Source organism: Orcinus orca, chromosome 14, assembly GCF_937001465.1.
Source record: "Orcinus orca chromosome 14, mOrcOrc1.1, whole genome shotgun sequence".
NCBI classification, from domain to species: Eukaryota; Metazoa; Chordata; class Mammalia; order Artiodactyla; family Delphinidae; genus Orcinus; species Orcinus orca.
In genome coordinates, this window is record NC_064572.1 from 27,345,617 (window position 1) to 27,369,151 (window position 23,535).

Genomic DNA, 23,535 nt, shown 5'->3' on the forward strand with positions numbered 1-23,535 from the left:
AGAGATTCACCCATTTTATTGTGTTTCTATAGTTTGTTCCTTTACATTTCTTAATAGTATTCATAGTATCAGTGTATCACAGTTTGTTTATTCATTCTTCACTTGAGACACAGTTGAGTGATTTCCAAGTCACGTATTTTATTCCTCCCTCTTAAAAATGAATAATAATGTTTTAGATATAAAAAATGAAATGAAATTTGGTGGACAAAGCCACTAAGTTCAGAGATGGAGTTCTAGTGAAGTGCTTCTGTGAGAATTGTGCTGCTTTAAAGCTGTGCGTTTGATTGCATTTCAGTCCTTAAGACTCAGAGGCTGTTTATTCACTCCCATTTATGCCTCAGTCTTATGCCCAGAAGAGTAACTTATGGATGTTTTCTGAATTTGAAACATGGGGATATCAGAAGTGTGTTACACCACCAGTAATTGGATAAACTGACATTATGTGTTTCCCGATGGAATGCATTGTGAAGTATACGTCATTATTTATGAAGTATTCCTGCCGAAAATGTTTTACCTTAATCTAATTGTAAGAAAACATATAAATTTAGAATGTACGAAATTCTACAAAGCAGCTTGTCTGAACTTTCAAAAAATGTCCATGTAATGAAGGAAGAAAAATGGTTTAGATTACAGAAGGTTAACAAGACATGACAACTGAATGCACTGAGCGAAACTTGACTGGATCCCGGATAGAGGGGGAAAAAGCCATAAAGAGTATTTTTGGGGTAATTGGAGAAATTTGATTATGGATGTGATATTAGATAATGAGGAACGGTTAAATTTCTTGGATGTGATAATGATTTTGTAATTATGTAGGAAAATTACCTTGTTCTGAAGAGATGCATGATTTCTTATTTTACTATATAAGTTATATTTATTTTTATAGTGAAACTGTCTCAGAGTTGGCCAGCAGGAGGCCTTTCAAGTTGTCTTCTGTGTTCTTGGAAATGTTCTTGTCATTTTCTGAGAACTTTCTTATTTTGCAGCACAATACAGTGTTTTAGTCTCACCGTGTACTATCCCTGCCCTATTACTGAAATCAGCCATTTCCCCAGCAAGTCCTGGTATCTTTTAGTGAAGGATGGTACATCATATTTACTACAATAAAGTCATAAGTTTGTACTAATATCTCCAATTCTACTCCAACATCACAGAGTTCATTCTGGTTTTCTCTCTTTCCATGTATCTTAACTCCTTTCTCCAATAATGAGAAACATACCTTCTATTATACTTAATATATTTGCTTACTTTCTCAGTTGTCCATCATACTCCCTCTCCAATTTGAATATCCTCACTCTGCTCTCATTCCCTGCCCTGTGCTTTCTCTGTATGGATACCCTCCTTGCTTCATTTGGGTTTCAATTCCTGGTAACTGGGCAGCTCATCTGCTCTGGGCCATTGTAGCACTCCTTCCTCACTGCCTCCATCCCCTGTATAGACACCTGCTTTGCTTGTAGGAATTGCTTTAGAACTGAATTGTTCAGGACAGGAAGAGCAGAAAAAGAAGGCAAAGAGTTGATTTTCACTTTTTGATGTTAGTGGCCTTTGGTGCTCAAATCCTAGATGCATTGATTTATTGGGGTTCAAAAATGGTGATATCATAATTCTTATTCTGTGTTCACCTATTCCCCTCATCTGCTGTTTGGTTACCCAGGTGGTACAGGTTTGCCTTTTGGTAAATTCATATAGAAGAAGGCAGGATCAATACTTGATTCTTCTCTTTCTTTCTTTTTAAAATATAGAATATTAGGACTTCCTTGGTGGTCCAGTGGTTAAGACTCTGTGCTTCCACTGCAGGGGGCATGGGTTCAATCCCTGGTTGGGGAACTAAGATCCCACATACCACATGGTGCGGCCAAAAAATATTTGTGTGTGTGTGTGTGTGTGTGCTGCTAAATCAAGCACTATTTTTGTTTGTTTATCCAGCTTTCATGAAAATGCATTGGTTCCCTGCCATCTTCAGGTGGTTACCTGTTTGTTTTTATTTTATTTCTTTTTTTTGGCTGTGTTGGGTCTTCGTTGCTGCTTGAGGGCTTTCTCTAGTTGCAGTGAGCAGGGGCTACTCTTATTGCGGTGCGCGGGCCTCTCATTGCGGTGGCTTCTCTTGTTGTGGAGCACGGGCTCTAGGTGCACAGGCTTCAGTAGTTGTGGCACACGGGCTTGGTAGCTGTGGCTCATGGGCTCTAGAGTGCAGGCTCAGTAGTTGTGGCACACGGGCTTAGTTGCTCTGCGGCATGTGAGATCTTCCTGGAACAGGGCTGTAACCCATGTCCCCTGCATTGGCAGGCGGATTCTTACCCACTGTGCTACCAGGGAAGTCCAGTAATCGTTTTTTTGGGGTTTTTTTACATCTTTATTGGAATATAATTGCTTTACAATGGTGTGCTAGTTTCTGCTTTATAACAAAGTGAATCATTTATACATATACATATGTTCCCATATCTCTTCCCTCTTGCGTCTCCTTCCCTCCCACAGTAATAGTTTTTTATTTGTTTTGTTCCCTTGCTTTTGTTTTCTTTAAGGAATTCTGATGTCTTGTATTGACCTTTTTTGCTTCCTCAACATTGGTCACTTTTTCTTGAATACTTTTCATTTCTTTTTGATTTTTAAGATTTCCACATTACCTTCTGTTCTTTTAAGGCATTATCTCTTGAGTTTATTTTCTTTTTTATTCCTTCTAGTTTATTTTTAAATTTCTGAAACTATCTTTTCTGATTGTTCCCTAAATTCTGTCACCTCATTTTCTTTTTGTTTTTTTTAGATATGGACCCTTTTTTTTTTAAATGTATATATTTATTTATTTATGGCTGCATTGGGTCTTCGTTGCTGCGCACGGGCTTTCTCTAGTTGCGGCGAGCGGGGGCTTGTTGCGGAGCACAGGCTCTAGGCGTGCGGGCTCAGTAGTTGTGGCTCGCAGGCTCTAGAGTGCAGGCTCAGTAGTTGTGGCGTACGGGCTTAGTTGCCCCGCGGCATGTGGGATCTTCCCGGACCAGGGCTCGAACCCGTGTCCCCTGCATTGGCAGGCGGATTCTTAACCACTGCACCACCAGGGAAGCCCTGGACCATTTTTAAAGTCTTTATTGAATTTGTTATAATATTGATTCTGTTTTTTTTTTTTTTTTTTTTTGATGTTTTGGTTTTTCGGCTGCAAGGCATGTGGGATCTTAGCTCCCTGACCAGGCATCAAACCTGAACTCCCTGCATTGGAAGGCAAAGTCATAACCACTGGACCACCAGGGAAGTCCCTGTCACCTCATTTTCTACTTCTAAAATTCTTATTCATGTTGTTCTTTCATATCTTGTAACATTTTCTTTTCCTTTTTTTAATATTTATTTATTTGGTTGTGTCAGGTCTTAGTTGTGGCAGGCAGGCTCCTTAGTTGCGGCTCGCCGGCTCCTTAGTTGTGGCATGTGAACTCTTAGTTGTGGCCTGCATGTGGGATCTAGTTCCCTTACCAGGGATCAAATGCAGGCCCCCTTCATTGGGAGCACAGGGTCTTAACCACTTTGCCACCAGGGAAGTCCCTGTAACATTTTCTTAAAGTCTTTTAGCACACTTTAAAATAGTAAGTTAAGATTTTTATCTGCCTTTTGGCCATGGCTTTCTGGCCCACTTTCATTGTCTGCCAGAGATGTGATTCTGCTCCTTGTTCTTTTTTTTTTTCTAATAATAACTTTGGGATTTGACCTCAGTACTTTTCTACTGCTCGTGTTTACGTGAATGTAGTTTGCCTAAAGTTTATTAGGCGATTGCTTCAGATAGCTTTTCTAACTTCACAGAGCCCTGTGTTCTGTTATTTTCTTGTTCTGTCAAAAAATATGGTGGCTTGCTGAGATTTCGATCTTTATTGCCCTCTATCACTTTTTATCTGGACCTTCTCCTCCCTTGTCTCTGTTGTCCCTGTCCGGCTCACTATTGATTTTGTTCTCAGAAGTTTCTCCTCATTGTGGGGCCCTGTGCTGGAAGGATGCCCTGGTAAATCAGCTTTGCAAGTTCATAGGTAGGGCTAGAATGTCTGGGCCCTTTTAGATCTTAACACTGACCCCTTGTATACCCTTACTCACCTATTCCTATTTTTAGCTGCTATTCTTAAATTTACCTGCTGTGCTTTCCATTGCCTGATTATTTTATGGTTTTCCTGTTCTTAGATCCAACAGGCAACCTCGTTGCTTCCTTCTGCTTCCCCACACACACAGATGTCAGTAACACATAGATGTTGGGGTCTGCTCACTTGTATATTGGGGTTTGTGGGGATACCTTATCACCTCGTTTTGTTGTGCATATACATGGATTTTGGTTTTGGTATCTAGATTATTCTGTCTCTTTTTAAATGTGAGGAGTCAGGTAGACCCACAAACTATGTTACCACCACTGTTTTCCCAGAATCTCCTGATTTATATGATGTTAATATAGGTTTGTCGGGTTTTTTCCTCTTTAGAAGGCAATTTCTTATGCTGGGAAATTGAAAAGAAAGAGAATTAGGAGCCATAAAAGCTGCTGTCCTCTTTATTAAATTTGAACTTTGCTCCCTTCTTAGCCCTTAAGGTTGGTATTATCATCGTAAGGAGTCATAGAAATTTGCCCTTTTTCTTTACATATGGTATACATTTGGTATGTATACATAATGTACATGCAGGTTTAACCATTACTTAAAATTTCAAATATGTAGGAAGAAGAAAGAAAACGTCAAGAGGAACTAGAACGCCAGCGTCGGGAAAGAAGATATATTTTGCCTGATGAGCCAGCCATTGTTGTACATCCAAACTGGGCTGCAAAAAGTGGCAAGTTTGATTGTAGCATCATGTCTTTGAGTGTTCTTTTGGACTACAGATTAGAGGATAATAAAGAACATTCATTTGAGGTAATGTTTTAAGTTTGAATTGGGATCCAAATAAAGTTCACACGTTGGTTAATATATCTCTTAAATCTCTTTTGAGTGCCTCTTTCACTGTTTTTGTTTTTTGTATTTTCCTTACAGTGTATTTTTTGGGGAAAGAACAACCAGATGATGTTCGCTACAGACTTACTTTTGCTTATTGCATTCCTGTGATATGGTTTAAATGTTCTTCTGGCCTCTCTATTTCCCATAAATTGATATTTGGACCTAAAGTCTCAATCCGGTTCAGGTTCAATTATTTTTTTCCCAAGACTACATCACAGGTAGTGGTGTAGTGGTGTGTTCTTTTATCAGGATATTGGGAGACATACGATACAATAATCTCTAATTGCTTCTGTTGGGAATGTGGTAGCACTTTATTATTTACTCTAGAATTAAAATACCATTTAGTGGGATTGAAACTTTTACTTGTGATTGATTTAGGTGTAAGATAAAATAATTAATGTTTATATTTTCAACATGAATCTGTTTCTTTGTACCATTACTTTAGAATAGCTTTACAACAAACAGTTCATGTCATTTTTCAAAACAGTTGAAATGCACTTTCATCCCTAAGTAAGTGATTGCTTCATTCTTTAAACAAAACAATGTAAAATATCCCCAAATATCAGTTTTGTAAATAGCCTGTACAAAATTATAATTGTGTTCAATTATTGTATCTTATCAACATGTCTCACATTGTGTTATTTGATAAATTATATCGTAAAAATCAATCATACCTACTTGACCCAGGAGGCATTGGTAAGATAAAAATGAAGTGCTTAGACTAGAGACATTTGCAAACAAATATAGAGGACTACTGAGGCAATTAATAAACATGAAATGCATGTTTATTGGTCTTGGAATAAACTATGTTACAATATTAACATATTTATATTTTTTGAAACATTGATAATTCCGGTAAGCCAGTGACCTTAAACATTATATACAATGTGATTTTATTTTTATTACCAATTGCCATAAATTTAACTCTTAACAGTGCCTATCATGTAGTAATCATTCAAGAAGTAAATAAATGAAAAAAATAGTCTTTGGTATTACTGCTTAAAAAGTATATACTGTATACCTAACGGATGCTGTAAGAGGATGCCAAATTAATGCTGTTCGGTGGAAACAAGGTGATTTAGGAACAGCCCTCTGCTAGCAGAATGATCCTTTATTTTTCTTCCTCTCCACCTAACATACCCCCTTGGTTAGTTTCCTTTTAATCTATCATTAGAATGTAAGTCATTTTGGTATATGAATTTAAAAGAAATTATTACTAAGAAAAACCGTATATCAATAATAAATAAATTTTTGACTGATTTAATTTTAATGCTAGGTGTATCTTTGTCTTTCACTGCTTGTAGATGAAAAGAGATGTAGAATTAATACTTATCTTCTAGTTACTTCTCTAGGTTTCTTCCAAGCTAACACATTTTAATTGCTTTTTTGTTTGTTTTTTGATTATTTATTTATTTTTGGCTGCATTGGGTTTTCATTGGTGCACATGGGCTTTCTCTAGTTGTGGCGAGCAGGGGCTTCTCTTGTTGCGGAGCACAGGCTCTAGGCGCACGGGCTTCAGTAGTTGTGGCACGTGAGCTCAGTAGTTGTGGCTTGCAGGCTCTAGAGCGCAGGCTCAGTAGTTGTGGTGCACAGGCTTGGTTGCTCCGCGGCATGTGGGATCTTCCCGGACCTGGGATCGAACCCTTGTCCCCTGCATTGGCAGGTGGATTCTTAACCACTGCACCACCAAGGAAGTCCCTTAATTGCTTTTTATTTGAGTAATAGAGATAGAAAAGTCTAAGAAAAATATGTGACTCTTGCTATTTACTTACACAAATGGAGATTTTATTTAATTTTTACATTAATGATTAAGAGAAAAGAATTCTCAACATCTTAATGGTCATTTTACTGATAATAGATTTCTTTTTATTTAAAATGTATAAAGATGGCATGAATGAAAGAAAAATAGATTGTAAGATCAATTATAGTTTTAATACATTGTATATTTCTTTCTGATCAGGAAAATAGTCTGATTGAAGTGTTTTACCAATTATACTGAACACATTGCCCAAAATTACATATTTTAGAACTGTTATTTTAGAACTGTAACTATTTCAAGTTCTAGACCCTTTTAATCTGTTGAATGCAATTTCCTTAGATATATTTACATAGGGAATTCCCTGGCAGTCCAGTGGTTAGGACTCAGTGCTTTCACTGCCTGGGTCCAGGTTCAATCCCTGGTCGGGGAGTTAAGATATCCTACAAACCATGAGGCATGGCCAAAAGGAAGAAAGAAAAAAAGATATATTTACGTAGGATATTTAGTATATAATTTTAGGTTCATGAATATATTAAAGCTAATTATCCCTGGATCCTTGCATAGTAATAATGCTTACTCCCTACTCAAGAGTTTGATTTGGTTTCCCCTGCGTGGAATGCTCTTCTGGGTATCTATTTAATGGCTCATTCCCCTTGCTGCCCTCACATCACTTTTCAAACGTCACTTGATCAAAAAGGCCATCTCTGGCTACACTCCCTTGTTACTCTCTGTGCTCTTATCCTGCTTGTTTTTCTTACAATTCAATGTTGATTTGATTATTCCACACTTTGTCCCACTAGATTGTTAGCTTATGAGAGTTGGGATTTTTATCTGCTTTCTTCACTGCTGTATCCCCAGTGCCAAGAACAGTCCCTGGTACATAGTAGGCATTTCATAAAAACTTGTTGAGTACACCTCATGATAAATGTATATGATAAAGTAATGCAGTTATTTTTTGTAATATTTGGCCCAAAGTATACCAAACATAGTATTTATATCTTCAGGAGAGTTTTTGAGGATTTTGAGGCTACTCAGCATCATTGACATCAATTATTATAATTTTATTGTTACTGCACTTAATTGTCAGATGTGACAGATTATCATTTGATAAATTACTGATTTGCTGGATTTGTTCAATATTTCTATTAAAGTTGGCTGGGTTACTGTTTGTCTTTTTATAGGTTTCATTATTTGCAGAGCTTTTCAATGAAATGCTTCAAAGAGATTTTGGAGTCAGAATATACAAATCATTATTGTCTCTTCCTGAGAAAGAGGATAAAAAAGAAAAGGAAAAGAAAAGCAAAAAAGATGAGAGAAAAGATAAAAAAGAAGAAAGAGATGATGAAACTGAGGAGCCAAAACCCAAAAGGAGAAAATCAGGCGATGATAAAGATAAAAAAGAAGATAGAGATGAAAGGAAGGTCTGTAAATATTTCCAGGACCAGCAACCAGGTTTAGTTTCTAATTAGTCTTCTGGAGTGTAACACATAACAATGAATTCCATCAGAATAGTAAAATGTAAAGGCCAAACTAAAAACTTTTAGTGTATTATTAGAAATTTAAGTCTTTGAATTAAGCCTATATAAGCATCTGTAACTAGTTTTCTGGTACTTTATTCTTTAAGGTATATAGCATGATGGTTTGATTTATGTACATTGTGAATGGTAGTTTATTCTTAAAGTATATTATTGTTACAAGATATTTACAATGTGATACTATTTCAAGTAAATTTAGTCAATTTAATGTTTTTCTTTTAGTCATTTGATGTTTGGTGAGATCTTGCTTAATTTTAAGACATTTTAAATTACAGAAAGAAGATAAAAGAAAAGATGATTCTAAAGATGATGATGAAACTGAAGAAGATAATAATCAAGATGAATATGATCCAATGGAAGCAGAAGAAGCTGAGGATGAAGAAGATGGTATGATTCCAATTTATTTTCCCTTAGGATAAAAAATACAATTTTTGTTTGGGGACTTTGTATCACTGAAATCTATAATTATTTTTTAGACTAGAAACAGTAAAATATTCTCTAGTGAAAATATGTTAAGTATTGTTTTACTAATTTTTAGGTGAGAGGATTGTTTTAAGAAATGTTATTTTTAACTATCATATGTTCCATATATAATTAATGGTAACTCAACTTGAGGGAAAAAAAATTTCCCAAACGTGGTGTTAAAATGTGTCATGAAAAGGTATACTAGTCTTCCTTGTTTCATAGAATATAATCTTCTTCAGAAAACTAATTAATTATGAAGACTGTCATACAAGCAAAAGAGTACATATAGCATATAGAGTTTAAAGACTAATAATAATAAGCACCTGTATACCTATCACCCATGTTTTAAATAACAAACTTACCAGTAGTAATGATATTCAAAATACTTTACTAGTCATAGATGCCAGCCCTAAAGTACTTATGGAGTACCACTGAGTACCTGTCAGTTTCCATGTAGATTTGGGACTTTTTTTATTACTATTTATTTATTTATTTATGGCTGTGTTGGGTCTTCGTTTCTGTACATGTGCTTTCTCTAGTTGCGGCGAGCCGGGGCCACTCTTCATCGCGGTGCGCGGGCCTCTCACTGTCGCAGCCTCTCTTGTTGTGGAGCACAAGTTCCAGATGCGCAGGCTCAGTAGTTGTGGCTCACGGGCCTAGTTGCTCCGTGGCATGTGGGATCCTCCCAGACCAGGGCTCGAACCCGTGTTTCCTGCATTGGCAGGCAGATTCTCAACCACTGTGCCACTAGGGAAGCCCAGGGACTTTTTAACAAAAAATTTTTTTTTTTTTTTGCGGTACACGGGCCTCTCACTGCTGTGGCCTCTCCTGCTGCGGAGCACAGGCTCCAGACGTGCAGACTCAGCGGCCATGGCTCACGGGCCCAGCCGCTCTGTGGCATGCAGGATCTTCCCAGACCGGGGCACGAACCTGTGTCCCCTGCATCGGCAGGCGGACTCTCAACCACTGTGCCACCAGGGAACCCCCCCAAATTTTTTTTTGAGGTGACAAAATCATAAGAGTTTTTTTGTTTTGGTAGTACATATCTTTGAGGATTATTACTACTTAAGGTGTTTTTGGTTTGCCTCTACATTTTTTCTTTCTACGGCAGCATTTTATTTTTCTTCTAATTGATGAAAATATTCAGACATAAAAGAAGTTGAGAGAATAGTGCATTGAATACCTTATATCCCACAGTTGATTCAGTAGTTAATATTTTATCTTATTTGTGTTGTCTGTGTGTTTGCATGTGTATGTTTCTGATCCATTTGAAAGTAGGAATTCTTCAACTTGCCTAAGAAAATACATTCTCTTAATCACAATTCCATAATCACCCCTAAGAAAATTAACAATAATGTCATATACCATCTATTGATGCCATCTAATGTGTAGTCTTAATTGTTCTAATAATTCAGTAGCAGTGATATAATATGCATATATCCGTATTTATTTTATCTTCATTACCTGCTCTGCTCAATGAAGATTAGCCCTTTTTTCGGTTTTTTTGGCTGTGTTGGTTCTTCGTTGCTGCACGTGGGCTTTCTCTAGTTGCGGTGAGAGGGGCTACTCTTCATTGTGGTGCACGGGCTTCTCATTGTGGTGGCTTCCCACTTTGTGGAGCGCGGGCTCTAGGCACGTGGGCTTCAGTAGTTGCAGCACGTGGGCTCAGTAGTTGTGGCTCGAGGGCTCTAGAGCGCAGGCTCAGTAGTTGTGACACACTGGCTTAGCTGCTCTGAGGCATGTGGGATCTTCCCGGACCAGGGCTCAAACCCATTTCCCCGCGTTGGCAGGAGGATTCTTAACTGCAGCACCACCAGGGAAGTACCAAGATTAGCCTTTTTTACAGTCCCATTTTCTCTCCCCCATCCTCCCAGTATTGTTTTATCACTGCTTTTGTTAAATCACTGAACAGTGTTCTCATTATTTTATGTCAGAATGTCCTAGCTCTCATCCCTTAGTTGTCTTCTTTATTCCTTTTCTACCACATAACTCCCTTGGTGGTGGTCTCTTCCATTCTCCCAACTTTAAGTACAATCTGCATGTACTGACAGTTCTCAAATCTATATCTCAAGTCAGACTTCTCTTATTCTTCTATATCAGCTGCCTGTTTGTCATCTCCACTTAAGTTATCTGACATTTCAAGATAAACATGTCTAAAACTGAACTCCTGCTTCCTTTTCACCATAAAGAAAACAAACAAAAAAATCCTCTACCTTCTGCCTTCCCCACCTCTTTTGATGGCAATCCCATCCTTAGAGTTGTTCAAGCTAAAATCTAGGAGTCATCCTTGACTCTCACTCTCTCTCTCTCTCTCTCTCTCTCTCTCTCTCTTTTTGTCATATTCCATTTCCAGTCTATCAGGAGGTCATATTGCCTCTATCTTCAAAATATAACCAGAATCAGACCATTTCTCAGCAGCGTCACTGATCTAACCTTAATCCAACCCATGTTGTTTCTTGCCTGGATTATTTTAATAGCCCCTTATACTGGTTTCCCTGCCTATCCCCTTCCTCTAAAGTCTCTTTTCAGTACAGTTGCCAGAATAACCTTTGTATAATTTAAGTCATTTATTTGTTCAAATTCTTACAGTTGTTCTCCATTTCACTCTATGAAAAAAGCCACAGTGTTTACAATGACCTGTAAGACCCTACCATATCAAGTCTTTAATTTTGTCTCTTACAACTCTTTGCACTTGTTCATTGCACCTCAGTCACTGGGACCTCCTTGAACCCATTATATATGTTCCTGTGTTAAGACCTTTGCATTGGCAGTTCCTTCTGCCTGCACACTCTCCTAGAGACCCACCTTGCTGACTCCCTCAACACCTTCAGTCTCTGTTCAGCTATCGCTTTCTCAGGGAGGTCTACTCTGCACCCTATTTAAAATTGCAGTCTCCTCCCCACCCCCACCAAAGTACACATTCCTGATGCCTCCTTATCCCCTTCTACTTATAGCACTTATAACCTAGTCTACTCTACTGTTTACTTAGTTTACTTATTGTCTGTCTTCTTTCCACTTGAATATAAGCTCTTAATAAGAAAGAGATTTTTCTTTATTTTCTTTGCTAATATATATTGGAAGTTCCTAGAACAACCTAAATATCCAAATAGGCTCTAAATAGATATTTGTTGAACTAATACCATAAACTGCAAAGCCAAGTAGGGTGGTATGATTATAGTTTTGGGGTTTTTTTTGGTTTCCTTGGTATTTCTAATTGATGCTTGCTTATGTTATCATTTTTCCCCATACTTTGCATCTCATTATCCAATCAAGTTTCCAGAAGACCACTTTTTTCCTCATGGAAAAATAGAATTTGTGGTTAAAAAAATATATATATATATATATTTGTGTGTGTGTGTGTATATAGTGCCAGTTAATGTCTAAAATGGTGTTGAATCTTCTTAGTAATCAGAGGAGCAAATAACAGTGAGGGTCTAATTTTTACCTGTCAAATTGATGAAACTTAAGTTTCTAATAAAAGGTAACATCAGTTTAACAGGGGTAAAGAGAAGATTACTTTCACTCTTGGGGTGAGTTTAAATTGTTGCACCTTCTCTGGACAGAAGTTTGGAAATGTTAATTAACCATATCCTTTCAAATACCAACACGAATATTTATTTCATAATTATTTATAAAACAAAAAACTAAAATCAGTCTTAATATTCAACAATAGGGAATTATTTAAATGCATTTTGACATAGACATGCAATTAAATTCTGTGCAGTCATTGAAAAAGAAGTTAGAGGATAGTGATGCGGAAAAAGATTACCAAATGGTTTTTATAGACATAGACAGCATGTTCCAAGATGAGCAAGGATTACTTGGATTGTTTTTTCAGCCGTGCTGTGTGGCATGTGGGATCTTAGTTCCTCGACCAGGGATGGAACCCGTGCCCCCTGCACTGGGAGTGTGGAATCTTAACTACTGGACCACCAGGGAAGTCCCTGGATTTTTAAAAAAATACTTTAAAAATACAGGTTTCAGGGGAGATGATTTCAAAAGTGACACCTTTCAAGTTAAATACTCAAAATAAGCTGGGTCATGTCTGTAAAATGTGAATAAATGAAAGGAGAGGTTTCTTAACCATTTCTTAACTGAGGAATCTGAGGCTCTTAGCACTAAATCAATTTACCCATGATAATAAAACTATAAAGCAGCTGAACCACTCTGTACTGTAGTTCATATATATATATGAAATAATTAGGTTCCAAGGACATATTATCTCTCTTTCTTTAAAACAGTTTATTTCTGTTCTAATACATATCACAAACTCACCCATTTTAAGTCTATATAATTTAGTTTAATAATTTAACAATTTAATAATTCCTAGTAACTTCATAGAATTGTGAAACCATCACTACAATCCAGTTTTAGAACATTTGTCTATTTCCTTTTTTTAATAACAACTTGAGATATAATTCACATATCAACCAGTTCACCCATTTAAAAGTATACAGCTCAGTTTTTTTTGTTTTTGTTTTTGTTTTGTTTTAATATGTATTTGGGTGGTACGCCGGTCTTAGGTGTGGCACGTGGGGTCTTCGTTGCCGCATGCAGGATCTTTTAGTTGCAGCATGCAGGATCTTTTTAGTTGCAGCTTGAGAACTCTTAGTTGCGGCATGTGGGATCTAGTTCCCTAACCAGGGATCGAACCGAAGCCCCCTGTATCAGGAGCGTGGAGTCTTAGCCACTGAAACACCAGGGAAGTCCCAACTCACTGGTTTTTAATATATCCATCCATCACCACAGTCAATTTTAGAACATTTTCATTTCCACAAAAAGAAATCCTGTACTCATTAGCAGTCAGTCCCATTTCCCCCCCATCTCCTCAGCCCTAGGCAAGCACTAGTCAGCTTTCCATCTCTATAGATATCCTGGACATTTCATATATATAAATAGAATCATGCAGTATGCAATCTTTTGTGACTGGCTTCTTTTCACTTAGCATAATGTTATCAAGGTTCATGTGTGTTTTATCATGTATATTCTATTTAATATAAAGTTTTCTCTATATTGTTACTATTCGCGTACAACTTCTCACCTAAAGCAGTCTTTCCCAGAGTGTTCCAAAATATTAACAGGTATTAAGGTTAATAAAGTATACTGGGGTCAAATAAATTTGGGAAACTTGGGCTAAGCAAAGGTCTGCATGTTTTACTACAGAATTTCTTAGCTGCTTATGTATGTTGTGGATGTTCAAGAAGGGAATATAGGGCTTCCCTGGTGGCGCAGTGGTTGAGAGTCTGCCTGCTGATGCAGGGGACACAGGTTCGTGCCCCGGTCCGGGAAGATCCCACATGCCGTGGAGCGGCTAGGCCCGTGAGCCATGGCCGCTGAGCCTGCGCGTCCGGAGCCTGTGCTCCGCAATGGGAGAGGCCACAACAGTGAGAGGCCCGCGTACCACAAAAAAAAAAAAAGAAGAAGGGAATATAGTGTGAAATATTATAAATTTATGCTGTGTAATATTTCAAGGGCTAATTAACTCCTAGTGTTTACTGTATCTCCTATTTTATCAAGAAACCCTTTGTTACTTCGGGCTTTCTGATGGAGATCCATTTGAGAGATCCAGAAGCCTCTAGAAACAAAATTTCTCTTAAAATTGTTGACAGATCATTAAATATCGACAAAAAAGCTGTTTAGTTGTATATAATTCATGAAAGGATGATGTATTAGTTCGCTAGGGCTACCATGAAAGGTACCTCAAACTGTTTAGCTCAAACAATAGAAATTTACTGTCTTCACGGTTCTGAAGGCCAAGTCTGAGATGAAGGAGTTAGCAGGGTTGGTTTCTTCTGAGGGCTGGGAGGAAGGGTCTGTTCCAAGCAGCTCTCCTCAGCTCTTGTAGATGGCCATCTTTTCCCTGTATTGTCACATCATCTTCTATCTGCATGTGTCTGTCTAAATTTCCCCTTTCTGTAAAGACAGCAGTCATTGTATTAGAGCTCACTCTAATAACCTCATTTTAACTTGATTATCTCTGTATAGATAGACCCTTTCTCCAAATAAGGCAACATTCTGAACTACTAAGGGCTTAGGACCTCAGCTTTGGAACTTTAGGGGATAACAGTTGAACCCATAACAGATTTATTCTTCATTATTAGTTGAATAACAAGCTGTTAATGGTGCTTGACCTGAGGGCGATGGCTGAGGTCTTCAGGAACTGGGTAGCTTATGGATAGGTAAGAGAAAGGAGTTTACTTTTTGTCAGTTTTCTGCTTATTTATTAAGAATAATTTATCGAATTTCCTATCTTTTTTTAAAATTTATTTTATTTATTTTTGGCTGCGCTGGGTCTTCGTTGCTGTGCACGGACTTTCTCTAGTTGCGGCGAGCAGGGGCTACTCTTTGCGGTGCGCAGGCTTCTCATTGCAGTGGCTTCTCGTTGCAGAGCACGCGCTCTAGGCGTGTGGGCTTCAGTAGTTGTGGCACGTGAGCTCAGCGGTTGTGGCATGTGGGCTCCAGAGCGCAGGCTCGGTAGTTGTGGCACATGGGCTTAGTTGCTCCGTGGCATGTGGGATCTTCCTGGACCAGGGCTCGAACTCGTGTCCCCTGCATTGGCAGGCAGATTCTGAACCACTGTGCCACCAGGGAAGCCCAAATTTCCTATCTTTTATCAAAGGACACATACATTAGTGTCAGCAAATCTGGGTATTAATACTGTTAGGTCTTCTTTATTAAGAACATTTCAATTCTCATATGTAGTTTTATTTTGCAATAATCCATCTGCAGTTAGTTTTACTATATTGGCTGTTTTTCCTTTTATCTTGTAGTAAATATTCTCTGCCCTGTTTTGTTTATGTTTCAGTTTTTTGTATAAAATTCATTCATGTTTGGGAACTAATTCCCCCAAATATTTATTGAATTGAGTCCTTGTATCTGAATCAGTAAAGTCCATTTTTTTCTTCCCTGTAGTTTCTTTATAAATTTCTTCCTGTTCTTATTCTTTATAATTTTCTTATAAAATCCAAACTGTTTTTAGTCGTATAATATTTCTTTGTTATTTTATCTTTTGAAAACTGATCAGTAATAGAAAAGTATTTTCAATCTGTACAGTAGTTGAAATTTTATCTATTAATGAGTCTTTTGCTGCTGTTGTATTTATTTTATAGATCGGGATGAGGAAGAAATAAACAAACGAGATGACAAAAGAGATATTAACAGATACTGCAAGGAGAGGCCCTCTAAAGATAAGGTATGTATTAAATACTGAAGTATGTTTGACATACATTATTATGTTTAATGTGTACAACACAGTGATGTGACATTTCTGTATAATACTGTATTTTTTATAATATGATAATTTCCATTTCTTACATAATCCAGACTTATTATTAAACATAACTAAGTGATGAACTTTATTGATCCTTGTATATCTATATATTACCACTCATCAGAATTCAGTCGGTTGTATTTTGGTATTTGTGGTTTTGTCAGATAATCAGTATGTCTTACTTCTTTCTTCTCTGTACATAAATCAGATCAATTCATTTTAGCTAAGATGAGGTAAAGATGTTTGCAGATTTTTGGTATTATATGGACACAGTCTAATTTTCTCACTTATCAGGGGTAAAAATTATGTACTGTATCTTCTGCATTTTCTTTAGGAAAAAGAAAAGACTCAGATGATCACAATTAACAGAGATCTGTTAATGGCATTTGTTTATTTTGATCAAAGCCATTGTGGTTACCTTCTTGAAAAGGATTTGGAAGAAATACTTTATACTCTTGGACTGCATCTTTCTCGGGCTCAGGTAATCTATCTCGTGAATATTTAAAATTAAAAGCATGTTTAAGTAACTTTGTCTTTTTAGTACCTTTGACTTTTTGAAATATAAAAGCAATACAGGGACTTCCCTGGTGGTCCAGTGGCTAAGACTCTGTGCTCCCAATGCAGGGGGCCCGGGTTCGATCCCTGGTCAGGGAACTAGATCCCACATGCCACAACTAAGACCCGGTGATGCAAAATAAATAAATAAATTTAAAAAAAAAGCAATACAGGCTTATAGTAATACAGTTAAGCAATACTGAAATAAATAAAGTAAAAAGAAGTTAAAAGTCTCTTCCTCTTTGGTCTAATATATAAACTTCTAGATCCTTTTGTAAGCAACTCATATGTGTATATATATGATAGTTCCAGTTTTATAAACAACACATGAAATCATTCTAAACATACTGATGGACAACTTTTTTTCATTTAATAATATATCATGGGCATTCTACCATGAAAATGGAAACCCATTTTGTTCTTTTTCTTACTGCCTAGTATTCCATGGTATAGATGTGCCTTTATTGCCTTAACTAGTCCCAGTTGCTAAATGGCTTTCATTTTTTATAATTACAAGCTATGCTTTGATAAACGTGTTTGTACGTATACTTTATGTATTGACGTTTTTATCAGTTAGACTTTTTTTTAACAATTTTTTTCAAGTGATAATTTGATTTTAGGTTTATAGAGGAGACAGTTAAAAGCGTAAGTGCTCTAATTGAGTGGTAGTGGATACCTGAGATGCCATTGATGTTTATCATATGTGAAAATTAGAACACTGATGTTCAAGGAGAATCAAAAACTTATTTTCATCTTTTTAAATAACAGGTAAAGAAGCTTCTTAATAAAGTAGTACTCCGTGAATCTTGCTTTTACCGAAAATTAACGGACACCTCAAAAGATGAAGAAAATCATGAAGAATCTGAAGCATTGCAGGAAGATATGCTAGGTTTGAGTATATTATTTTAAGATCATGCCATTTTGTAACCATATTATTAATTAAAGAAGAAAATAACGTAATAAAATACGGTATATTTTAGGGACTTCCCTGGCGGTCCGGTGGTTAAGACTCCGTGCTTCCCCTGCAGGAGGCACGGGTTCGATCCCTGGTCAGGGAACTAAGATCCCACATGCTGTGTGGCGTGGCCAAAAGAATATGGTATCTTTTATATTATAGGAAACAGATTGTTACTTCCAACACCGATAGTAAAACAGGAATCAAAGGATGTGGAAGAAAACGTTGGCCTTATTGTGTATAATGGTGCAATGGTCGATGTAGGAAGCCTCTTGCAAAAATTGGAAAAGAGTGAAAAAGTACGAGCTGAAGTGGAACAGAAGCTGCAGTTACTAGAAGAAAAGACAGGTAAGGAAAAGCATTGGATATGAGGTACTTTTAACACTCTATTGGGATATATGTGTGTACACACGTATATACATACCTATACTTGTGCATATCCATACCTTGTTTTAGTCTAGACACATATGTAAGTTTACTTTTCACCATTTCTGTTAAAGGTTATAAAATTGCTTAGCTTTATAAGAATTAATCTTAGATCTTCATGTGCATTCTCAAGTTCGATTGTTGTTCTGTTGCATCCTTTTAATCCTCCCCGGTTCCACTTAGTCTTCATTAGTTTCTGCTACTTTCTCTAGTCTGTACAATTATCTTAAAATGGAACTTTGATTTAGAAGTAATACTAGGTAAAACTTAATTTAAATGAAATGAGTTATTACAGTGTGTTTTATAACTATTAAAATTGACACTTGTGGCCAGTTTAAAGAATTATATACACTTTCTATTCTCCTAGCTTAAGTATTTTTAACCTCAGAGTTAAATTGGAAATTTTAAAGGGTAAGATGGTGAATTTGGTTTTGTTTTGTTTTGTTTTTTGACAGATGAAGATGAAAAAACCATATTAAATTTGGAGAATTCCAACAAAAACCTCTCTGGTGAACTCAGAGAAGTTAAAAAGGACCTTAGTCAGTTACAAGAAAACTTAAAGATTTCAGAAAACATGAATTTGCAATTTGAAAACCAGCTGAATAAGACAATCAGAAACTTATCCACAGTAATGGATGAGATCCACACTGTTCTTAAGAAGGTTAGCTGTTTTGTACCTTCAACATTTTCATAGTTTATTCCTTTTCTAAAAAGTCTATTTCTGGCAAATTTAATATTATTAAGCTCTTAGTGGCTTTTCTAACAGAAAATAGTGGTAGCATTCTGTCCTTCATTAGATTAGTCAAAAGCAATTCCCCAAAGATGGTATTTTCCTAGAACTTACTTCAGATGTCAACATGATTTATTTGTCCAGACTTTTTTTTTTTTAATCTATTTTTGGCCGCATTGGGTCTTCATTCCTGCGTGTGGGCTTTCTCTAGTTGTGGCGAGTGGGGGCTACTCTTCATTGTGGTGTGGTGGCTTCTCTTATTGCGGAGCATGGGCCCTATGCATGCAGGGTTCAGTAGTTGCAGCACGCGGGGTTCAGTAGTCGCAGCACGCAGGCTCAGTAGTTGCAGCACGCAGGCCCTACAGCACATGGACTTCAGTAGTTGTGCACGGGCTAAGTTGCTCTGCGGCATGTGGGATCTTCCCAGACCGGGTATCAAACCTGTGTCCTCTGCATTAGCAGGCAGATTCCTAACCACTACGCAACCAGGGAAATCCTGGTGTGCAGACTTCTTAAAAAGCAAGTTTCACTTGCATTTCTTTTAGAATCAGAGGTTGAGTTTGAACTTGAGGAAGAAAAGCCATTCACTTTTTTTTTTTTTTTTTTTTTTTGTGGTACACGGGCCTCTCACTGTTGTGGCCTCTCCTGTTGCGGAGCACAGGCTCCGGACGCGCAGGCTCAGTGGCCATGGCTCATGGGCCCAGCCGCTCGGCGGCATGTGGGATCTTCCTGGACCGGGGCACAAACCCGTGTCCCCTGTATTGGCAGGCGGACTCTCAACCACTGCGCCACCAGGGAAGCCCCATTCACTTCTTTTTTAAACCCATTTATTGGACAGAGTTGAGAAACTTTTTGACACTATCAAAATTAATTTATTAGTATTCTTTGTCTCAAAAATATCTAGTAACTCAGTGCCCTTGTAAAACCAACTTCAGTAATTGAGAGACCTTCCACCTCCTGGGTCTCACTCAAAGAACAAGAAGAAAAAAAAGAAAAACTACAGTGCAAGGAATATACTGCTGTTAGTAATATAGTCCTAAGAACCTCTAATTTCTTAGGTTTGAGATGGCTTTCTCAAATACTAGAAGTCATTCTGCACAGAATTGAGAGATTTCTTTCCTACTCTCCCCTTCCCCCCACCTGGTTCAATTTTCCATAGATGGTGAAATGGGCTATCTGCAGTATCTCTGTTTAGTAATGATTATTATTTTTAAAGTTACATTTAAGAGAATTTAATAAAATATACTTTTCCTTTGTGTATTTTATAGGATAATGTGAAGAATGAAGATAAAGATCAGAAATCCAAGGAGAATGGTGCAAGTGTATGATACAATACATGTAGTGATGAAGAATGCTGATAAGTAATGTAATATATAAAATCATGATACAAGAATGTTTGAAAGTGATGCATGTTTGAATTTAGTAGTATAAATATCTGTTAGTTCAAATGATGTATAAAGTTTTATGAATGTGAGAGTCTTTGCTTTTGAAAATTGCTTGTAATTCCTGGCATCCAAATTATTAAACACTCCTTGAGTGAAATAATTTTGCATTGCAAAATGTTTTAGGATGAACTTTGTTATAGTTTTAACCCCAATAAAGTTCATCAGTTTAATTGACGGTAGTGTTCAATTACAAATCTCTTTTATTAAAAACCTAGACAGTTGTTATTTTATTTATAGAATTATCATTACTAGGGTTTTTTTTTGTTTTTTTTGTTTTTTTTTTGCTGTACGCGGGCCCCTCACTGTTGTGGCCTCTCCCGTTGTGGAGCACAGGCTCCGGACGCGCAGGCTCAGTGGCCATGGCTCACGGGCATGTGGGATCTTCCCGGACCGGGGCACGAACCCATGTCCCCTGCATCGGCAGGCGGACTCTCAACCGCTGCGCCCCCAGGGAAGCCCTCATTACTAGTTTTTTAAAAAAAATTTAGCCTTTTAAAATTTCAGTACGGGGCTTCCCTGGTGGTGCAGTGGTTAAGAATCCACCTGCCAATGCAGGAGAGACAGGTTTGAGCCCTGGTCCAGGAAGATCCCACAGGCCGCAGAGCAACTAAGCCCATGCGCCACAACTACTGAGCCTGCACTCTAGAGCCTGCGAGCCAGAATTACTGAAGCCCGCATGCCTAGAGCCCATGCTGGGCAACAAGAGAAGCCACCACAATGAGAAGCCCGCGCACCACAACGAAGAATAGCTCCCCGTTCAACGCAACTAGAGAAAGCCCGCGGGCAGCAACGAAGATGCAATGCAGCCAAAAATAAATTAAAAAAAAAAATTTCAGTATGAATCATAAAATAGGATTCTGCTTAAATTTTGCAAGTTTTTTGGACCACACTTTTTTTTGTTACTTGTCCTAAAATCCTCTCCAATTTTCAGTCTCTAAAAACATTTATTAAAAATTTAACTCATCCAAACGACAGTACATCAAAAACTAAGAAAATAATTGTTAATTGCCATTGTTATTATATATGTTAGGCTTTACATAAAACACATAGTTTTGATGTTAATGTTAACTGCTTTCAATTAACTGTTCTAGTTTCCCAGAATAGCACCTATATTACTTTTAATTTTGAGGGTTTTTTTTTTTAATGCAGTATATGTCAAATGTACGGTCTAGTACCAAGCCAGTAGATGTCAGTATGATGCCTTAAGTTAAGCCTTCCTTAATTAAAAATAGTTTGTTTTATTAGTCTGTGTGTTTCCTTCAGAATTTTAGATACATAATAGTTTGTTAACTATTGAGTGAAAAGGTAGGAAATGTGACATACTCTAAAGCACTGGTTCTCAACAGGGGGTGCATTAGCCCCCAGGAGACGTTTAGCAGTGCCTGGAGACATCTGTACCCTTCCCACCAAGGTGAATGCCACTGGCATTAGGTGGTCGAGGCCAAGGATTTGGCTGAATCAACTGCTTTGCATGGGACGGCCCCCCGCAACAAAGCGTTGCCCAGCCCCATATGTCAGTAGTGCCCCGCTGGAAAAACTCTGGTCTAAAGGAGTACAGGGTTAAAAATGACATGTCTTTGAGATAACACTAGTGGAAGCTGAATTGCATCTGTAGCAAATATCAGGTTTTCTGTATGTAAATAACCCTCCCTGGAACGTTTCACTGTCGGAGAATTATATAGTATATTAGGGTTTTTATATTTTATTTTGCTAGAATAATGATTTGGTGTTCCAAACAGGTTAATATGAGAATGTAAGTGCCCTGTTACATGTATCTTAAGCTGAATGGAATCCACGTAGCTCTTACTAAGAAATAGATTAAAATACTTAAAATTCTTTCAAACCAGTTTTTTTTCTTTTTACCTTAAGTTTCTCTTTCTGATTGTAATGGTTTGTTGAACTTCTCTGAGGTTGAATTACTGATTGACCCATAATTATACAGTTACTGTATAAATGTTTCTCTATCTTTTAGGTAAGATAAATCATTATAGGGTAGTTAGAAAGTTTTTTTCTCCGAGGAAAATCCTGGAGATAATCTTTTAACTAAAAGACAGTGAAGAATATAGTTCTTTAATACAGGATGATTTTTGAATGAGAAAAATCATTATAAAGTCTACCTGTCAGACTTATTTTTCCCAGAGATAGTTAAATGAGAATAATATTGGGAGAATGGAGAAAAAATATAAATCTTTCCATTATATTATTACTTAGAGGTAAATTAGAAGTAGAAAATGAGATGAGTAAGCTAGGGGGGGAAAAACTACATATAGAATAATTGGTTTTAGTGAAAATGAGGTAAAGAGAACCTGTTTTTGTCTTTCTATAAACTGTTTTGGATTTTCATTCAGAAGTAAACATGCGGTCTGTTCTTATATTCTATCAGCTGACATTGACCAAACCAAAAAAAACTTAATCAGATAACAAAGTAGGTCTATGATAACATTTAATTTTGTTTTCCCATTTTTTTAATGTTCTGGATGCCTGTTTTTGTATTTCTAATACTCATTTAAGTCATTTTAAGACAATGAAATTTTAAGATTTTAATATTTCTTTCTGACTATTGCCTAAGTTGTAGAAAATTACTCCTCAAAATGTAACAGCACAAAAAAATCCTTTTTAAAGAGAATTACAGTGACACTTAGACTTTATATGTGTACAACTTTTCACTCTCAAAAGAAACATGTGAATACCCTGAACTGGGTGGGCTGGGGTAAGTGGGACAGACTAGCTGATGCACTTTTCGTCTATCCTTTCTATGCATCCTAAAGGCTCACAGTACACTTCACGTGTTACCATACAACTGCACCTCACCCCTTGCACAAGTGCATGACGTGCGGAGAACAGTCCATCTGTTGTGTACCCCTGGGCAACTCATTCTCTCTTTATACCCTAAGAGTGGCCAGGATATGGAGTTGTACCTTTGCTAAGGGGTCAAGCTTTGGGGACTTTTGTCAAAGATGGACTCAGGAGGAAAGACACTTGAAGATGCTTTTACATTGGTAAATCTTAGTATTCATCTTCAGCACCAGTGGAGACATGAACTTGGACACAGGACCAAAGACCATGACAATTCCAAGAGTCTCAGTTCTCAGGTACCTCCCCTGTGCTTCAGCTGAGGGAAAAATCTCAGGTGCCTTTGTTTTGTGGGCCACGGGGTCTTAGCTGAGATCATGGGGACAAACAGCAGGGATTTGTGCCACAGTGACAGTTGTGTTGTGCCTTAATACAAAGGCAGTTACTTCTTTCTGGTCAGAAAAGCAGTATTTGTTAGAGGGCAAAAAAAAAAAAAGCTTGGAAATTTCTAATTTTCTGCTAAAGAAAGGCATTTGGAATACGTTAAACATGGATGAGTTTGCTTATTAAACTATGAGTGAGGACTTGCCTGGTGGCACAGTGGTTGAGAATCCACCTGCCAATGCAGGGGACACGGGTTCGAGCCCTGGTCTGGGAAG

At 37.4% G+C, this 23,535-nt stretch overlaps 1 protein-coding gene across 4 annotated transcripts in view; it reads left to right on the forward strand.

Moving 5' to 3' along the window:
- The window catches only part of CCAR1 (cell division cycle and apoptosis regulator 1), a 55,162-nt gene extending 33,236 nt beyond the window's left edge, over positions 1–21,926 (forward strand). For all 4 annotated transcript variants that reach the window (XM_049697212.1, XM_004280810.4, XM_033407610.2 and 1 more), the window contains 9 exons: positions 4,671–4,862; positions 7,884–8,123; positions 8,513–8,624; positions 15,812–15,894; positions 16,307–16,453; positions 17,296–17,416; positions 17,645–17,830; positions 18,364–18,569; positions 19,907–21,926. In XM_049697212.1, the coding sequence (XP_049553169.1) occupies positions 4,671–4,862; positions 7,884–8,123; positions 8,513–8,624; positions 15,812–15,894; positions 16,307–16,453; positions 17,296–17,416; positions 17,645–17,830; positions 18,364–18,569; positions 19,907–19,966 (1,347 nt within the window). In that variant the 3' untranslated portion in view covers positions 19,967–21,926. The remainder of the gene's footprint in view (positions 1–4,670; positions 4,863–7,883; positions 8,124–8,512; positions 8,625–15,811; positions 15,895–16,306; positions 16,454–17,295; positions 17,417–17,644; positions 17,831–18,363; positions 18,570–19,906) is intronic.
- Positions 21,927–23,535: the final 1,609 nt, after the last annotated feature.